Below are 17,660 nucleotides of genomic sequence, written 5' to 3' on the forward strand. Positions count from 1 at the left end.
ATTAGCCTTTAATATGAATTTTAACTATGCTCAGTCATTTTACACTATATATCTATATCGTCCGCTTTTTTCCTCTTTGTCTATATCGTCAGCGTTTTCCCTATATGTTTATATTGTCCGCTTAAGGCGTCCGCGTTTTAGACTGTGCCAAAACTTTACAGTACTGTATATAGACAATAGATTTTTTATTACCTCCCTTTATTTACATGAAATGTTAAATTCGGTAATATCTTTATAAATAATGCTTTTGGAACCTACAATATTGATAAATCTTAATTTGAGCATCATATAAATTTATGATTTAAAACCATAAAAATGTTGTGTTAAAGGATCTTTAAATAACTATTTTTTCCGACAATTTGATAGAGAAATATTGACTTGACATGTTTTAACCTACTGTACTATACAGTACAGTATCTTTACATCTGCGCTTTTCTTTGGAAATTTTTGGTAGGATGGTGAGGAACTTGATAAGGTAAAAAGAAGTGCACTTTACATAAATCATAGGCATAATTATTTTGGGATCGTTTTTTTTAAAGGTAAGAATCTTTTTCTGTTACGTTTTGTAGGAATTATTATATAAGCAAAAGTAAATATAAACAAGTCGTGGGAAAATTGCCGCTATTTACATGTTAATTCTAGTTTTCAAGGAAATAAGGAATTTATTTTCATGAATTAATTCTTTGAAAAAAAAGCCTTTTTCTTCAAATATTGTCATTTGAAGACATATTTGAAGCTTTCTTACATGATAAATAAAATATCGCCCCCTTTTGAAAAAAAAAATGTTATTATGTTTTAACATGTTAAAATGGATGGTGACATGATTGTTAGTCGGAATGGGATTTTATTATATTAGTATCTTGACCGATTTTTTTAATAGCTTAATAAGGCTGCTGAAGTTTCAATATCTTTAATGATAATTACTTCCGGGTTAAAATGTAGGGTGAACTTAGCGGGAATTTTATATAAATATGTTTTAATGGTATATTTTTTTACTTTTATAATTTATATTTAGGAGGAGGTGTTATTTGATAGAAGCTTTCTTTGAAGGTACATTTTTTATACCCGTTGCATTTGTTGTAATGTCTTTGAAAAGTGTCTATAGAACCGGATAATCTTTGTTCGACATGATCATTTAGGAACAGATCAACATTATTGCGATATTCTAGTCATTTGACAACAAATTGAACCATTTATATGTTAATCTAAGGACCAGGAATAACGATACAAATGTTAGATATTTTGACACGTTTGAAGAAGTGTAAAAAGGGGCCATTTTCCAAACTTAAAAATATGCCCACTTTTATTTTCAGTTTTTGGAAATTGAAGGCAATGTGTATGGGTTATTGAATATATTTATCTCATGAATGTCTATTCCCTTTGTATAAACTCATTAATACAAAGAATGATAATATTTATGCTTTTTTGCTTTTGCAGAACAACTATATAAATTGTGAAAAATGTCTCAAAATTGAAAAGTGTTTTTCACTCAAAGTGGGCTAAGAATAGCACAAAAATACCATTTTCAATTTCTTTCATAGTAAATTTCTCAATCATTTTTTTGCATAGTTTTCTGTTTAAGTGCCCAAGCAGCTCTATGTGAAAAAATTCAAATTTTATGTTTTTAGGGTTTTGAGCCTCAGTGGAGTTCCTTTAAGGAGCAAAATGACATTGATTTGCTTGTAAACAGGATGACTTTATGATAATTAACTTTTAATATTTATTTACTTTCACATTCTCAGGGCTCGAATTTAACACTCGCAAACTCGCAAAATGCTAGTTGAAAAAAGATTTTGCGAGTTAGATTTATAACTACTCGCATTTTTTTGCGAGTTTAAGAAAAAACAGATTACGCTCGTCAGTAAAATCCGAAATATAAATGGGGGGTAATATTCGCAGGTAGCCGAGTTATAAACTATGCGCGCACTTGCTGTCTGGTTTACATTTTCTATACCTTAACCTCGCTTAAAAAAGTATACAAATTTAAACCAGTCCAAATGTCATTTTGTCCGTGTAAATCAAGCGTGATCGGAATAAAATGTCTAAACGAAAAATAACGAACTTCTTCCCACTTACTGAAGCAAATGTGTCTTCCGATAACAATACTCTGAGTACAGAAGATGATTCACAGTCTATCAAAAGAAAGACAATCAGACCTTCAGTTAAAACGGTTAAAAATTGGGAAAAGAACTGCACGTCAGTCTTATGTATCGATACTAACTCGATGACGATGGAAATGTTGCCAAAATATTTTGCGCCGATTGTTGTGCGCATAATCCAGACCAGACATAGTCGGTATGGCGACAATATTGCATTATTATTTTTTTTACATGTAGATTGACATTTGCTAAGAATCCCTGTCCACTAAATCAAGTTTTTGAGTAGAAAGTTACGTTGCTGATTCGTACCCCGGGCAGTTCGAACTCGTCCAAATGAATTACAATTTTAAACAATTTTGGAATTAAAAAATCACTGTCATAAAAAGCGCTAGTTGAATTCAGTTTTTGCTAGTTAAAAATTTGTCCACTAGCAAAAAATTGCTAGTGGCCAAAAAAGTTAAATTCGAGCCCTGCATTCTGTTATTTTTCATGGATGCATTTATTTTTTATGGATGCATCTTTTTGACATCTTTTCCAAGAATAGTACTTGTATGTAAGGCCCACACGATTACATGTGTAAACGAATTGGTTCTGATTTTCATTCGTAAACGTTTGTAATATTTTTTATCGTTGAAACGAAATGACCACATTGTCTTACAAAATATCTTAATTATTGCCTGTGATCATGAATTTTTCAATTCTAATATATTTATTCCAAAGTAAAAGAAAAAAATAAGGGTATTTACAACTCTCCACACAGCATCATCATGCAATAATCGCTCTAATATATTTTTGGTAAAGTTGATTTTCCTTTGATCTTTCAAAAAACTAAATGGGATACAATACAGAAAATGTGTGCTGACTCTCCTGTGATGAGCCCTGAACATTATTTATACATGTATTAAATAGTTATCATTTGGCAACTCTAATACATGGTATTGTATAGTTTTTAAGCAATCGTGTAAACGTTTACAAAAAATTGTAAACGTGGGAGCCTTACTTGTAACTGATATGGATTATGATAGGTTGTCATGGTAGGGAACAAATATATTAATAGGTTTATTATCCCCGCCGAAAAGGTAGTGGGGGATATAGAATTAGTCTCTGTCTGTTCTTCCGTCCATCCGGGCATATATCGAAAAAATATTTGAGATACAAAATGTATCAACATGAAACTTCATAGATGGATAGATCATATTGAGGAGTGCGGTGCACAAGAATGATAACTCTACCCTGCATAATTGTTCAGTTATTGCCCTTTGCTATTTCTCTTACTTTATTTTTGTCCAGAGCATAACTCAAAAAGCCTTTGAGATATCAACAATGAAACTTCATAGATGGATAGATATCACTTAGGAGGTATGCAGTGCACAAGAATGATAACTCTACCCTTCATATTTTTTGAGTTATTGCCCTTTGTTATTTTCATACTTTTTGTCTGGAGCTTATCTCAAAAGTGTTAGAGGTATCAACTTGAAACTTCATAGGTGGATAGATCTCATTGCGGAGGAGTGCAGCACATAAGAATGATAACCTACCCTGCATTATTTTTCAGTTATTGCCTTGTTATTTTCAGCCGTCAGTATTCACATAGGTTTCAAATCTGTAATCACTTCACCCATCAGTTTTCATTACCAAAAGAATTATTCTGCTCTTCTAAATATACATTCTTCCCATGAGCAAACACATTCTGTGGGGGGTGGCCATGATTACATGGCTCTTTTACATTATAATCCAATCAGAAGTTTATCAGCTGTTCCTCTATGAATAAATAGTGCAGATTTATACAGTTAAGTGTCTTAAACCAACTCATCTGTGGACAGCTTAGCAACAGTCAACTAGTTATTTAAGCTGAGTCTGTCCAAATGGCCAACATTATTATAGAGGCAAGAGACAATAAAATTATCAAATTTCCCATTGTTATAAAAGAAGTGGGACTAAACCTTGAATATCATTTTATTAGCATTTTCTAAAGTAAAACCAATTAATTTTATCCCAAATAACAAGAAACATAGTTAAAGAAAGCTTTTTTGTTTTGAGATATTGCGGCGGGTATACCATATGAGCCGCGTCAAAACCAACATAGTGGGTTTGCGACCAGCATGGATCCAGACCAGCCTGCGCCGATGCGCAGTCTGGTCTGGATCCATGCTGGTCGCAAACGCATTACGTTGGTTTTGTCATGACATGGCCCATATAGTGTTGAGATTTTTCTGAGATATATTTCCAACAAAACAAGTGATTTTTCTCACTTAATTGGGAAGAGGCCTTAGCCTCTTGATTTGGGGAAAAATTATTGCTAAAGTTGCTAATTTTGGAAGTAAAAATGCAGGTTTAAGTTCAGATTTTTGGGAAAAACTGCATGATTTTAAAGAAAATATTTCAGTGGAGATTTTATAGCAGTGCTGGTCTGTTAGACCTGTCGATAACATTAAAACTCATACAAGCATCATATATTAGTTATGAAGGCCAGAACTACAGCAAATTATTTCATTTATGAAATATAATGATCTAGTGTTCTAGTGTATTTGCGATCCTGAATGTCTAAAATAAAAAACAAAAGTGCCTGTCAAAACATTTCCACCATACAGAAAAATTTCTTTATTGTGATATATGACATTTGCCCCCTCAGAAAAGAAGTTAACATGGCGATAATGATAACCTTTAGATAAGAATTTAACCCATTACTTCATATACACGCCTTTTAACGCCCTTTTCACCCCCCCTTTTTGTTGTCTCAAATGATGAAAAAATGCCTTATTTAGGCCCCAAACACTTGTTTTTGTTTGAGAAATGTTGTTAAAAAAAGTGACCTCTTTTTCGGCGCGGCCCCCCAACCAAAAAGTACATCAGGGGTTGCCAGAAGGGGGATGTGCCCCCTTCTGTTTGGGGGGGGTTTGAAGGGGGGCGGAGTCCCCCTCTTCGCCAAGAAAATTTTGGACTTGTGAGAGGCTGTAAATGACCCCAGATTGATCATAAGGTAACGTGTAACCAACCCTGAAAAGCATTTGACTCTATCTCAATCCATTGAGAAGTTGCAGCACTTTGAAATCAATTTTGATGGAAAAAATCAACGCAAAATAGTGATTTTTGGCAATTTTGAGATGTCCCCTCGTTGCCATGGTAACAGAAAATTTAAGCCTGAGCATGTTGTTGCAAGGGCAATGGTCCAGTCAACATTTGTGCCAAGTTTGATTAGTGTTGAAGCAGTTTTTATAGTATTATAGCAATTTGAACTTGTAACGGGAGACTTTTCAATGAAAACAGCCATTTTTCACAAAATGCTCATGAAGTAATGGGTTAAGATTATAAGGAAAAACAGAGCATCAACCGTTTGTTAGTGTTTGATACTTTTAAAACAAAAGGGAAAAATATGTGAAATTTTAAGGCCAAAAAAGAAATTTGGGTTTTAATTATTTTAAAAATTAATGAAACCCGCCCCTATTAATTGTAATTTAAAAATTTAAAAGCAAACTTACTGTGGCCCGACAAAAAAAATAGAAAAATTTTTTATAAAGGGAATGAGGTTTTTTGTTTGATTACTTTTTAAAGTTTTTTCAGGTTTTTAAATTAAAGATTTTAAAAAATTTTTAAAAACCCCTATATTGGGGGGGTCCCGACTATTTGTAGTGAAAATTTTTTCATGGCTGGGGAAAGGCTTACAAAGAAAATATCCCGATAAAAAACTTTTTAGGGTTTTTCAAAATTTCCTTTAAAGGGGTTTGTAAAAAGGTCATTGCCCTTTTTTTCAATTTGGAGTTTTCAGTTTTAAATTACATTTGTTTAAAAGTCAAATTTTAAAAAATTTACATATTTATGTAAATCAATAATCTTATTCAGTTAATTAATACTTTAAATCGCAAAATATTTCATCTGTTTAAACTTTTGTATTTGCATTATGTACACATGTAAGTAAAGTGTATATAAACATGTCTATAAGGGCAGTGTAGTTGTTGTTTATGTTGGATCTGTATCAAGTAGAGTTTGACATTTAAATAGTTTATCTAAGCATTTATATTGTATCAATTGTACCTGATCACATATCAGCTGGCCAAGGTTATAGCTTACAGTATTTAATATTTACATTCAAGGTTGAAATGTTATAGTAATTATGATGTTATTGTATGATTATATAACAACAAGTAAAAAGTAATTAACTGTATATTAGAATCTGTATTTAGTATCATAATTGACATATGTGGACAACTAAAATACAGATGTGTAAAAATATAAAATACCTTAAATAATATGGGTCTTCCAGTTGGCATTTTAAGTCTATATATTATTATGACAATACAGGGATAGTAGTTGCTAGAGAAGCCCAGAGTGAGCCAAAGTTGAATTATGTATAGGTTATAGGTTATATACAGAGTTTTAAGAAATTAATTTTCGAGCGAACGAAGTGACTTACAGTTAGCCCCGTCTATTCACACCGAGTGCACTATGTAAATAGGTGGAGTCCATTAAATCGGCTCATTTAACGTATTTAATACATACAGTTGAGTTACAGCACTGTATGGAAAATACTTCGGCAAAATTTAAACAAAATAGAGCGATTTCATTGGTAGACAAACTTTGGCGAACTGTAATGATAGAAAATGTTTGATTGAAAAACAAGGTTAAGTATTTTTTTATCAATCACTGTGACACACATTTTATATGTCTCCTTTTATTTGTTCAGATTTGGCTTTTTGGCTGCAGTACTTGTATTTATTGCAACCAATTAACCATTAATATATGGAGTGGCTTGTCCTAAACCAAACTTTAAGGATTTCCGTAATATTGTGTGTGTGTGGGTGGGATGTTTTTATTTTTTTGATTCAGTTTTATTTTGCTAACACTTTGTGACACTTACTTTCTTCATGACATTTCAAGCAACATGCTTTTAAAGAAATATTATAAAAGCAAGTGAAAAAATTAAAAATATTACAGATGTGTGTATACTATAGAAAACAAGTTAATTGTTGCAACCATTTTCTAATGATGTAATATATTATCATTACAAAAATCTGCTTAATAGTAAAGAAAAAAGCTTGAGTGTGTATTTTGTTGTTTTCCAGATGTTTTATAAAGATTGACCAGCCATGGCAAGCTTGCGATCACGAGATAGTAACTCGGACAGTAACACGAAGATTTTCCTCTTATCAGGACTGGGTGATAATGTTAGGAGAGATCTTGCCAGGAAAATACATTTACTGGGCGGAAAATACTTTGACTTACAGGTGAATAAACATATATTTTTATCTATATTATATAATTTATACTTTTCTATTTCAATCTCATGATACATTAAATGTGTTTTATTTGCAATTTTTTATGTTTTCTTCATGATTTTCCTCGTATTGAAGATGTCAAGCTATGTTACTTTTTCTGAATGACAGTCAATATTTCTCTGACTGTCTAGAAAATAGTAATGATTGTTTTTGTTTTTTTTTAAATTACTGGTGTGGGTTTTGTCCATCTTTCACCTTAATCAATGGCTCCAAGTCAGTGATGGGTTCAATGAAATAATATACATGTTTGTAAATAAAAATTAAAATAATACATGCAGCCTCATTTACATTGTAAAATGTTGTCAAAATTCCATCCAGAATGTGAAATTAACATAACATGATGTGAAATCTGAAGATTTGATTTATTTTCAAATAATCCATGTTCTAAATATGACAGTATTACCTGTGTGGCAGTAGCAAAAAACATTTAAATATTTGTTTTATTTTATCATTTTAGGTAAGTAGTATGAGATATGAAAATTAAAAACATGTACAATGTACTCTGATTTAAAGTCTAAAGTGGGGGGAAAAAAAGTATGTGCTAGATTACCCATATTCACTTAATGGTGATAGCAGTGTAATAATAAGGGGAAGTAACTATTGCAGAAAGTGTAGTTTTGTGTTACAAAAACTCCTTAGAACTTGTAACACAGTAGGTCATATATATAAAATAGTCTCAATATTTCGACGGCAAGACAGACCGATTTTATAATCTGATATTTCATAGATGTCTGGCCATCGTCTAGTTAAAAAAAACCCTAAAGCGCACAATTTGTTGGGCTAATATATAAAAGAGCAAGCCATGTTCTGCCTTCATTATGTGTTGTATATACATGTATTAGGTATACACAATTAAACGTAACATCTGTCAATGAAAGTCTCAAAAAGAAGGGGAAAAAATGTAATGTGGCGATATAGGTGGCTGTTCTGTCCATTATTTTAACAAATGATTGTTGTATTGTTTATAACACATGCTACTTTTATGAACAGTTTACTAATTTACTGTTACAGTATATAAAAAATAAGTGTTAAAGAATTTATTTTATTATAATTAGACATTTTATTTGCATTACTAGTAACGGCTAGTTAGAATTAACATATGTTTAATATTGTTTGACAAAGATTGTTTAGTACTGTTATAAGGGCTCAAATCTTCATTCATATTTTGTAGGATTTCAAGGCAATTTGTACACATGTTGTGTGTGGCAGACTTTCTCGTAGTGAGAAATTTCTCGGAGCATGTGCGACAGGAAAATGGGTGTTACACCCAGACTATGTACAGGACTCGTACATTGCTGGTAGTTGGCTGGACAAGGAGCAGTATGAATGGTGTGACAGCCATATAACAAACAAATATCAGGGTAAATCCATCATTATAATTGTTTATATGCTTAAAACAGTCAGAAAAGTAAAGAGAGGCTTTCATAAATATTTGTTCTGGTTTCATAGTTTATAATTTCTTTATGTATTTGATAGTTTTACTATTTTGTTCTGTTCTATTGGTTTCTATTTAGTCTGTGAAATAAGTATTATGTCAAAGTATGTATTAAAATGCAGATAATTGAATAATTAAATGATATGTGTTAACTCTTGTGTTAAAAAATTATGGTAACGCGGGGGAATAATCCGTTCTGTGCATGCGCGCAAATATTAAGGCACTTAATTCAACGGTTATTACATTATTGTAGCAGACAATCATAATATATCATTATTAGCTCACCAGAGCCGAAGGCTCAAGTGAGCTATTAGTATCAAAGGGGGAAGCTCTGGCGTCCATCGTCCGTCGTCATGCGTCAACAATCGTCTTCTTCTCTGAAACTATTGGGCAGATTTACTTCAAATTTGGTCTGTAGCATCCTTGTGACAGTCACACTTGAATTTGCTCATGTCATTCCAATTGGCCCCTTTTAGGGGTCAGCAGAGCTAAAAATAGAAAAACCTTTAAACATCTTCTTCTACAGAACTAATGGATGGATGATCACCAAACTTTGTCTGTAGCATTCTTGGGTAGTCTTTTATCAAGTTTGCTCATATTATTTTGATTGGCCCCTTTTAGGGGTCTCTAGGGCTAAAAATAGAAAAACCTTTAATCATCTTCTTCTACAGAACTAATTGATGGATGATCACCAAACTTTGTCTGTAGCATTCTTGGGTAGTGTTTTATCAAGTTTGCTCATATTAATTTGATTGGACCCTTTTAGGGGCCACAAAAGCTAAAAATAGAAATACCTTTAAATGTCTATTTCTAGAGAACTAATTGATTGATGATCACCAAACTTTGTCTGTAGCATTGTTGGGTAGTCTTTTATCAAGTTTGCTAATATTATTTTGATTGGCCCCTTTTAGGGGTCTCTAGGGCTAAAAATAGAAAAACCCTTTAAACATCTTTTCCTTCAGAACTAATTGATGGATGATTACCAAACTTAGTCGGTAGCATGCTCTGGTAGTGTTTTATCAAGTTTGCTCATATTAATTTGATTGGCCCCTTTTAGGGGCCGCAAAAGCTAAAAATAGAAATACCTTTAAATGTCTATTTCTAAAGAACTAATTGATGGAAGATCACCAAACTTTGTCTGTAGCATTCTTGGGTAGTCTTTTATCAAGTTTGCTCATATTAATTTGCTTAGCCCCTTTTAGGGGTCTCTATAGCTAAGAATAGAAATACCAGTAAATGTCTATTTCTAGAGAACTAATTGATGGATGATCACCAAACTTTGTCTGCAGTATTCTTGGGTAGTCTTTTATCAAGTTTGCTCATATGAATTTGATAAGCCCTTTTAGGGGCCGCTTAAGCTAAAAAAAGAAATACCTTTAAATGTCTATTTCTGGAGAACTAATGGATGGATGATCACCAAACTTTGTCTGAAGCATTGTTGGGTAGTCTTTTATGAAGTTTGCTCATATTATTTTGATTGGCCCCTTTTAGGGGCCGCTTAAGCTAAAAATAGAAATACCTTTAAATGTCTATTTCTACAAACCTAATGGATGGATGATCATTTAACTTTGTCTGAAGCATTGTTGGGTAGTCTTTTATCAAGTTTGCTCATATTAATTTGATTGACCCCTTTTAGGGGCCGCTAAAGCTAAAAATAGAAAAACCTTTAAACATCTTCTTCTACAGAACTAATGGATGGATGATCACCAAACTTTGTCTGTAGCATTCTTGGGTACTCTTTTATCAAGTTTGCTTATATTTATTTGATTAGCCCCTTTTAGGGGCCACTAAAGCTAAAAATAGAAAAAACCTTCGAACATCATTTCCTACTGAAATAATTGAAAGATGATCACCAAACTTTGTAGCATTCTTAGGTAGTCTTTTATCAAGTTTGCTCATATTATTTTGATTAGCCCTGTTTAAGCTAAAGCTTAAATACCCCAGGTCATGGCATTTCTTCAAATTATTGTTTAAACATATTCTATGCTCAAATTTAATATAAGAATATATTGACATTCCAACACTGAAAAGCAGTTGTTTCTGGTGAGCAACTCAGGGCCATCATGGCCCTCTTGTTATAAAAAGGTTGTTTCCAAACATAGTTTAATTAGTTCAAACAGTTTTTCGTTGTTGTTTTATTACAAAGAATTCTTTTTTGTTTTGGAAAAAAAAAAATAGAAAAAAAAACAGAAAAAAAAGAATAGAAAAACCCAAACTGAATATCAGATATGTTAAATGATTTATAAAGAATCAATACATTCATTTTGTTAATAGTGTTTTATTGCTCTTGTACCACATATACTGGCCTCTTGGTAACAATCATGGATGTCATGTTTATTTTTAGTGACTACTTGGTTTTTTTCCAGTGTCTTAACTTTGCCATTCATCAGTCAGAGTTCCAAATGTTGAATATTTTAGGATTAATTTTAATTCATGACTTAAAAGTATTAGGAAACACAATGTCAGGTAAATTGAGTTGTCTGTACGTGATTTTTGCTCTTTTAATGTCCTACTTTAAAGACGCTTTTTATGATCAAAATGTTATTATTTCAAGTTTGATTAAGTACTAACTTTTACATGAATTAAGAACGCAAAATCAACTGGATAAAAATTTATTGTTTTTTTATGGTTTTAAATGATAATTACAGTGATAAAACATCATATGAGCCGCGTCACGACAAAACCAACATAGTACGTTTGCGACCAGCATGGATACAGACCAGCCTGCGCATCTGTGCAGTCTGATAAGGATCCATGCTGTTCGCAACCAGTTTCTGTACTTGTTATAGGGTCTGTAAGCGAACAGCATGGATCCTGATCAGACTGCGCGGATGCGCAGGCTGGTATAGATCCATGCTGGTCGCAAACCCATTATGTTGGTTTTGTTGTGACGCGGCTCATATTTTGTCAGATGATATGAAGGATCCCAGTACCTTTTAACTGGTTTTAATTTTTTTTTACCATTAGTTGACATGGCACTAGCCTTTGCAGCCAGACGTTGGAGATTCATGCTAGGCGGGGCATCTGCTGCATTTACTGGTTGGAAAGTGGCTGTCATAGCAGGCGCTAAAAGGTCAAAGGTTATCAAAGGGTAATTTTTTTTTCAAAATATTAAAAGAGTTTGTCTTATTAAAAGCAAATACATTAGAATTGGTTGTTGTTTTTTTCTGGTTTTCTAAGATTTTTCTGTTTGTTAATACTGACAACCTCTAGATGAACAAGGTACTTTCTTATATGATCTGGTTAATTTGATTTGTTGCTGAAGGCTGTTTGATATATAATAATTTAATTCTACAAAACCACCTTAAATTATTAGCGCCACTCTTAATTAAGTGTTTATGATAAATTAACATAGAAAATGTTTGTATTTATTTATGCAAAATAACTTAACTATAGTATGATTAAAGTCGAAGTTTTAACTTGCTGATGTTTTCATTAAAATTGTATAACTGCAAATCGGCTCTTACTCGGCAGTAATTAGTGTAGCCGCTTTTTCATGAAGAAACCACTGCTGATAGTGAAAATTGTGATTGGCATATTTTAATAAGCCAGGTCAGGTGTTTCTAAAAAGGCTGATAACACTGTAGCAATGTGAGGATACATTCAAATTTATTACATAGATAATGCACGTGGAGCTCAGCTCGCGGAGACAAATGAGAACACAGTAACTTTTTGATATCCTTTTAACTCTAAGAAAAATGTCAATTATTAATTGCTGACTGTTTGTATTTTCTAGAAAAAGTAAGCAAAACATTATTTTGTTTCATATGACAGGAATGAATTGCATTAACAATCCTATGTATTGTTGAAAACTCATTGTTTTACATGCCAGATTAAGTAATTGGACCCCATCCTTGTTTGTACGTGACTGCTGGGGAAAAATAATGTTATGCTTAATTAAAGAGGTGACACTTTCTATATTTTTATCTGATATCAAGTTGTAAGAGCCGATTTGCAGTTATATGGGTAAGAGTTCGATAATAAGACTCCCTACGGTGGTCTTAATACAAACTCTTACCCATACTTTTACATTTTGTCACATTTTTCTTTGAATGTTCACTTGTTATATAGCAGAGCTTCAAAGATCACATGTTTTCTGTTTTCTATTGGAAGAGCCAATTTGTATGGGTAAGAGTTTGTATTAAGACGACCATAGGGAGTCTTATCGAACTCTTACCCATATAACTGCAAATAGGCTCTTACAACTGGATATCAGATAAAAATATAGAAAGTGTCACCTCTTTAATTAAGCATAACATTGTTTTTCCCCAGAAGTCACATACAAACATGTTTCTTTAGTCTACAGGTGGATCAGGTCAAATTACCTAACTGTAGCAATGTAATTAAAGTAATTATTTTATTCACATCTTCATAATATCTTGAATTATTAATGCAGTTCATTCCTATTATATGAAACTTACTTTTTCTAGAAAATAAAAACAGTCATAAACATTTTTATAAGGATATCAAAATGTTACTATGTACTCATTTGTCTCTACCAAATCCACGTGTATTATCTATGTAATAAATTTGAATATATACTCAAATTGCATCAATGTTATCAGCCTGACCTGGCTAATTAAAATATGCCAATCACAATTATCACTATCAGCACTGGTCTCTTCATGAAAAAGTGGCTACACTAATTACTGTCGAGTAAGAGCCGATTTGCAGTTATATCTATTTTAAGCATGTCCTGATAAAACAAAAACACTGGTAATGAGAGAAACAGGGTTAATTTGTTAAAGATCATGTTTCAAGACAGATTATTTACAGGGCATTGTCCTAACATTTTCTGGTATTATAATCAAGTTTTAGATGTTGACGTTTTGTTAATGTCCAGATACATAGTTATTTTTACCAGGACATTTCATTGGTTAAATGAAGAAAACTCATGTAGCTTTTTTGGTTTTTACTCTAAACAGATTAACTTTGGGCATCGCTTTGAATTTTTTAGCTCACCTGTCACAAAGTGACAGGGTGAGCTTTTGTGATCGCTTTTCGTCTGGCGTCCGTCGTCCGTCCGTCGTCCGTCCGTCGTCCGTAAACTTTTACTTTAAATGACATCTCCTCATAAACCACAAGGCCAATTTCATCCAAACTTCACAGGAATGTTCCTTTGGTGGTCACCTTTAAAAATTGTTCAAAGAATTTAATTCCATGCAGAACTCTGGTTGCCATGGCAACCGAAAGAAAAAACTTTAAATATCTTCTTTTAAAAAACCATAAGAGCTAGAGCTTAGATATTTTGCATGAAACATCTTCTAGTGAGTGTCTACCAAGTTTGTTCAAATAAAAGCCCTGGGGTCAAAATTGGCCCCGCCCCGGGGGGTCATTGATTTTCCCTATATGCATATAGTGAAAACTTAAAAAATCTTCTTTTAAAGAACTCAAAGAGCTATGGCTAAGATATTGAGCATCAAACATGTTCTAATAGGTGTCTATCAAGTTTGTTCAAAGAAAAGCCCTGGGGTCAAAATTGGCCCCGCCCCAGGGGGTCATTGATTTTCTCTATATGCATATAGCAAAAACTTAAAAAATCTTCTTTTAAAGAACCAAAAGAGTTAGAGCTAAGATATTTAGCATGAAACATGTTCTAATAAGTGTCTACCAAGTTTGTTCAAATAAAAGCCCTGGGGTCAAAATTGACCCCGCCCGGGGGGTCATTGATTTTTCCCTATATATGCATATAGTAAAAACTTAAAAATCTTCTTTTAAAGAACTCAAAGAGCTATGGTTAAGATATTTAGCATCAAACATGTTCTAATAGGTGTCTACCAAGTTTGTTCAAATAAAAGCCCTGGGGTCAAAATTGGCCTCGCCCCGGGGGTCATTGATTTTCCTTATATGTGTATAGCAAAAACTTAAAAAATCTTTTTTGAAAAAACCCAAATAGCTAGAGTTAAGATATTAAGCATGAAACATCTTTTAGTGAGTGTCTACAAAGTTTGTTCAAATAAAAGACCTGGGGTCAAAATTGGCCCTGCCCCGGGGTCATTGATTTTCCTTATATGTGTATAGCAAAAACTTAAAATCTTCTTTGAAAAAACCCAAATAGCTAGAGTTTAGATATTAAGCATGAAACATCTTCTAGTGAGTGTCTACCAAGTTTGTTCAAATAAAAACCCTGGGGTCATAACTGGCCCGGCCCCAGGCGTGTCATTGTTTTTAACTATATGTGTATAGTAAAAACTTTAAAAAAATCTTCTTTTAAATAGCCCAATGAGCTAGAGCTTAGATGTTTAGCATGAAACATTTTCTTATGGGTGTCTACCAAGTATGTGCAAATAAAAGCCCTTTGGTTAAATTGGCCCTGCAATGTTTGGGGGGGGGGTTGGGGCGGCCTATATACAGGTGAGCGACCTCAGGGCCATCATGGCCCTCTTGTTTAGTTTAAAAGATTTTTTTTTAGGCAAATGTAAATGTAGGTACTGGTAAGTATTTGAGGAAAAAAAGAAAAGAAAAATCAATGTAAAAATTTTGGAAAATTTAAAAATATAGAACCATTTAAAAGGTAGAAAAATAAAAACTGTGAAAAATTGAACTGTGTTTACTTGATTTAAAATTAGAAATAAAAGAAAAAATAAAAATAAAATGAAACTAAATGAACTTGTGATGGAAAAGGAAATTGCCATAGGTCGCTACATTAAGTGGTCTCACAGACAGATTCTTGTTCTGGATAATTGTGAAGTAAAATGTATAAAAAAGAATTAAATATAAAAAATAAAGGAGTAGTTCAGCATATTTAAAAAACAAAAAAAACAACATATATGGATTAATTTGTTACATTCTTCATCATGAAAGTTATCAGTTACATTTATAAATAGTGAAGGGTAAAAAAGAAAAATGCTTAACAAATGAACAACAAAGAAAAACATTCAGCATTTTATATAAAAAAGAAGACATAAAAAATAATCAGGCAAATGGATTAGGTATTTTCCTTGATCATATTTCTACAAGATAGTCTGAGTAATAAAAGTGGTTTAGATTTCATGAATAAAGTACCAGTGTTATCATGAGAGTTGGAACACTGGTTAGGATCAGTTGTTAATTGGGCGTTGAAATTAGATGTCATTAACTGGACCAGGCCACTGATAAAATTCTCATTTAAACTGTAATTAACAGAAAATTGTTCTGTGAGAGGAAATGATTATCATTATGTTGTTGTTATAAGATAACAGAAAAAAATAGACAGGGAAAAGAGACGGTCAAAAAGTATCTAAAAGTTAAAAAAAGGGGGGAGAAAGAAAAAGAGTTACATAAAGATAAAAAGGAGACTTTAACTTAGTTACTTTTATTATTTTCTTTATTATTTGTCTCTATCATTCTTGTAGCTATACTTTATGCAAAGGAATTGTTCTTTTATTCAATTGATCTTAAATCTAATCATAGTGTATATAGGAGACCCTTTAACATTGGAACCATTTTCTACAATTTCAGGAAAGTCACACCATCTAGAGGCTATTACTTTATCTTTAACCTTCACCCTGCTGAATGCGAAAGTGATCAGTCTTTGCCACCAGTATAGAGCCAGGCCAGCCAGCACATCTATGCAGTCTGACCAGGCTCTATACTGTTGGCTGGCCAACTTCAAATACTCACCTTGATATACCTAAAATTGATAATGGACTGTTCCAAAATGGAAATATGAAAAGTCTGTTTAAGAAATTCAGCAGGTTAAGGGTTAATACCTATTTTCTGGTTTTCATGTGAAATTATCCAAATAAACCACAGAAATTTAAAAAAAAAATGAATTATTACTATCATTAGTTTTGTCTTGTGGCTGTGTGTGTAAAGTAAATTAAAATATTTCTTTCTATTTTATACAGTTTGTTAGTGTCTGGTGGGGCTGATGTGCTACAGTTGAGAATTCCTGTGAGGAACCCTGCTAAAGTTGCTGACACTCTAGGCTATATATTTGTTAGCGAACACAATGCAAAGTCTTTTATACATCTTATCGACTATGGAGTTTTGTGTATCAAACCAGAGTTTATAGGAGATTTTCTGATAAAAGTAAGTATAGTTGATGTATATATTCACTTTATGATACAGGGTATTTCTTCATGAGGTTTGGACTATCTCAATTACTGGTTAATAAGGGCAAAATGTGTGGTAAACTGTCTCAACTAGCAATTGAGGAATCTTATGAAATGAAAGAAATAGAACTGTTGGAATGTGTCAAAATGATTATACCATATTATCTTTTCAATTTTGATATTGCAGAGATACCATTTTGTTTGCAGTAAACAGAATCCAGAGTCATTTATTTATAAGGGTTGAGCATGACTTGAAAAAGTAAAATACTGTCAAAAATAAATTACATTGCTGTCCATTTACAAACATGATTCTTCCTTGATTACTTGGGAGAAGATTTTGATTTTCATTACAGCATTATGTGACTTTTTATTTAAAACATCTAAGTACATTGAGTGTGAAAAGTAAATCATTTTAAAAATTTAAAGAAAACTTTTATATTCAACTGTAGGATCCCCAGCCAGACCCTATGGACTACCTGGTACAAGTTAACAGGATAGAGGAACCACTAAGTGAAGAGTCTTTCCTGATGTCATCACAGAATCTAGGTACATTAACTAACCAAGGTATCTTTAACATTAACCTGCTAAATTTGTGCAATAGATTTACCCACCTTTGAATTCTCGACAGTCCATTGAAAGTAAGAGGAATCTCAATATTGAAATACTGAAATTGAGGGGTGTCTTTGGTCCAGTGGATAAGGTTGTTGACTTTAAACCACTAGCCCCTTGTCACTACGGATTCAAATCTTGCCAGTGTCACCGACAAGACACCAGTGAAAATACAGAAAACATGTTTATCTACAGTAAAAATACAGAA

General features: G+C 32.6%; 1 protein-coding gene across 1 annotated transcript in view; it reads left to right on the forward strand.

Annotated features, from left to right (window-relative positions):
- The first annotated feature begins 916 nt into the window (after positions 1-916).
- The window catches only part of LOC132747739 (uncharacterized), a 28,024-nt gene continuing 11,280 nt past the window's right edge, over positions 917-17,660 (forward strand). Inside the window, exons 1-6 of the mRNA XM_060737232.1 lie at positions 917-982; positions 7,160-7,321; positions 8,544-8,733; positions 11,775-11,898; positions 16,637-16,820; positions 17,293-17,407. Coding sequence (XP_060593215.1) covers positions 7,184-7,321; positions 8,544-8,733; positions 11,775-11,898; positions 16,637-16,820; positions 17,293-17,407 — 751 coding nt within the window. The 5' untranslated portion in view covers positions 917-982; positions 7,160-7,183. The remainder of the gene's footprint in view (positions 983-7,159; positions 7,322-8,543; positions 8,734-11,774; positions 11,899-16,636; positions 16,821-17,292; positions 17,408-17,660) is intronic.

This window comes from Ruditapes philippinarum, unplaced genomic scaffold (assembly GCF_026571515.1).
Source record: "Ruditapes philippinarum isolate M1 unplaced genomic scaffold, ASM2657151v2 ctg6816_1_1_1_1, whole genome shotgun sequence".
Taxonomy (NCBI): Eukaryota; Metazoa; Mollusca; class Bivalvia; order Venerida; family Veneridae; genus Ruditapes; species Ruditapes philippinarum.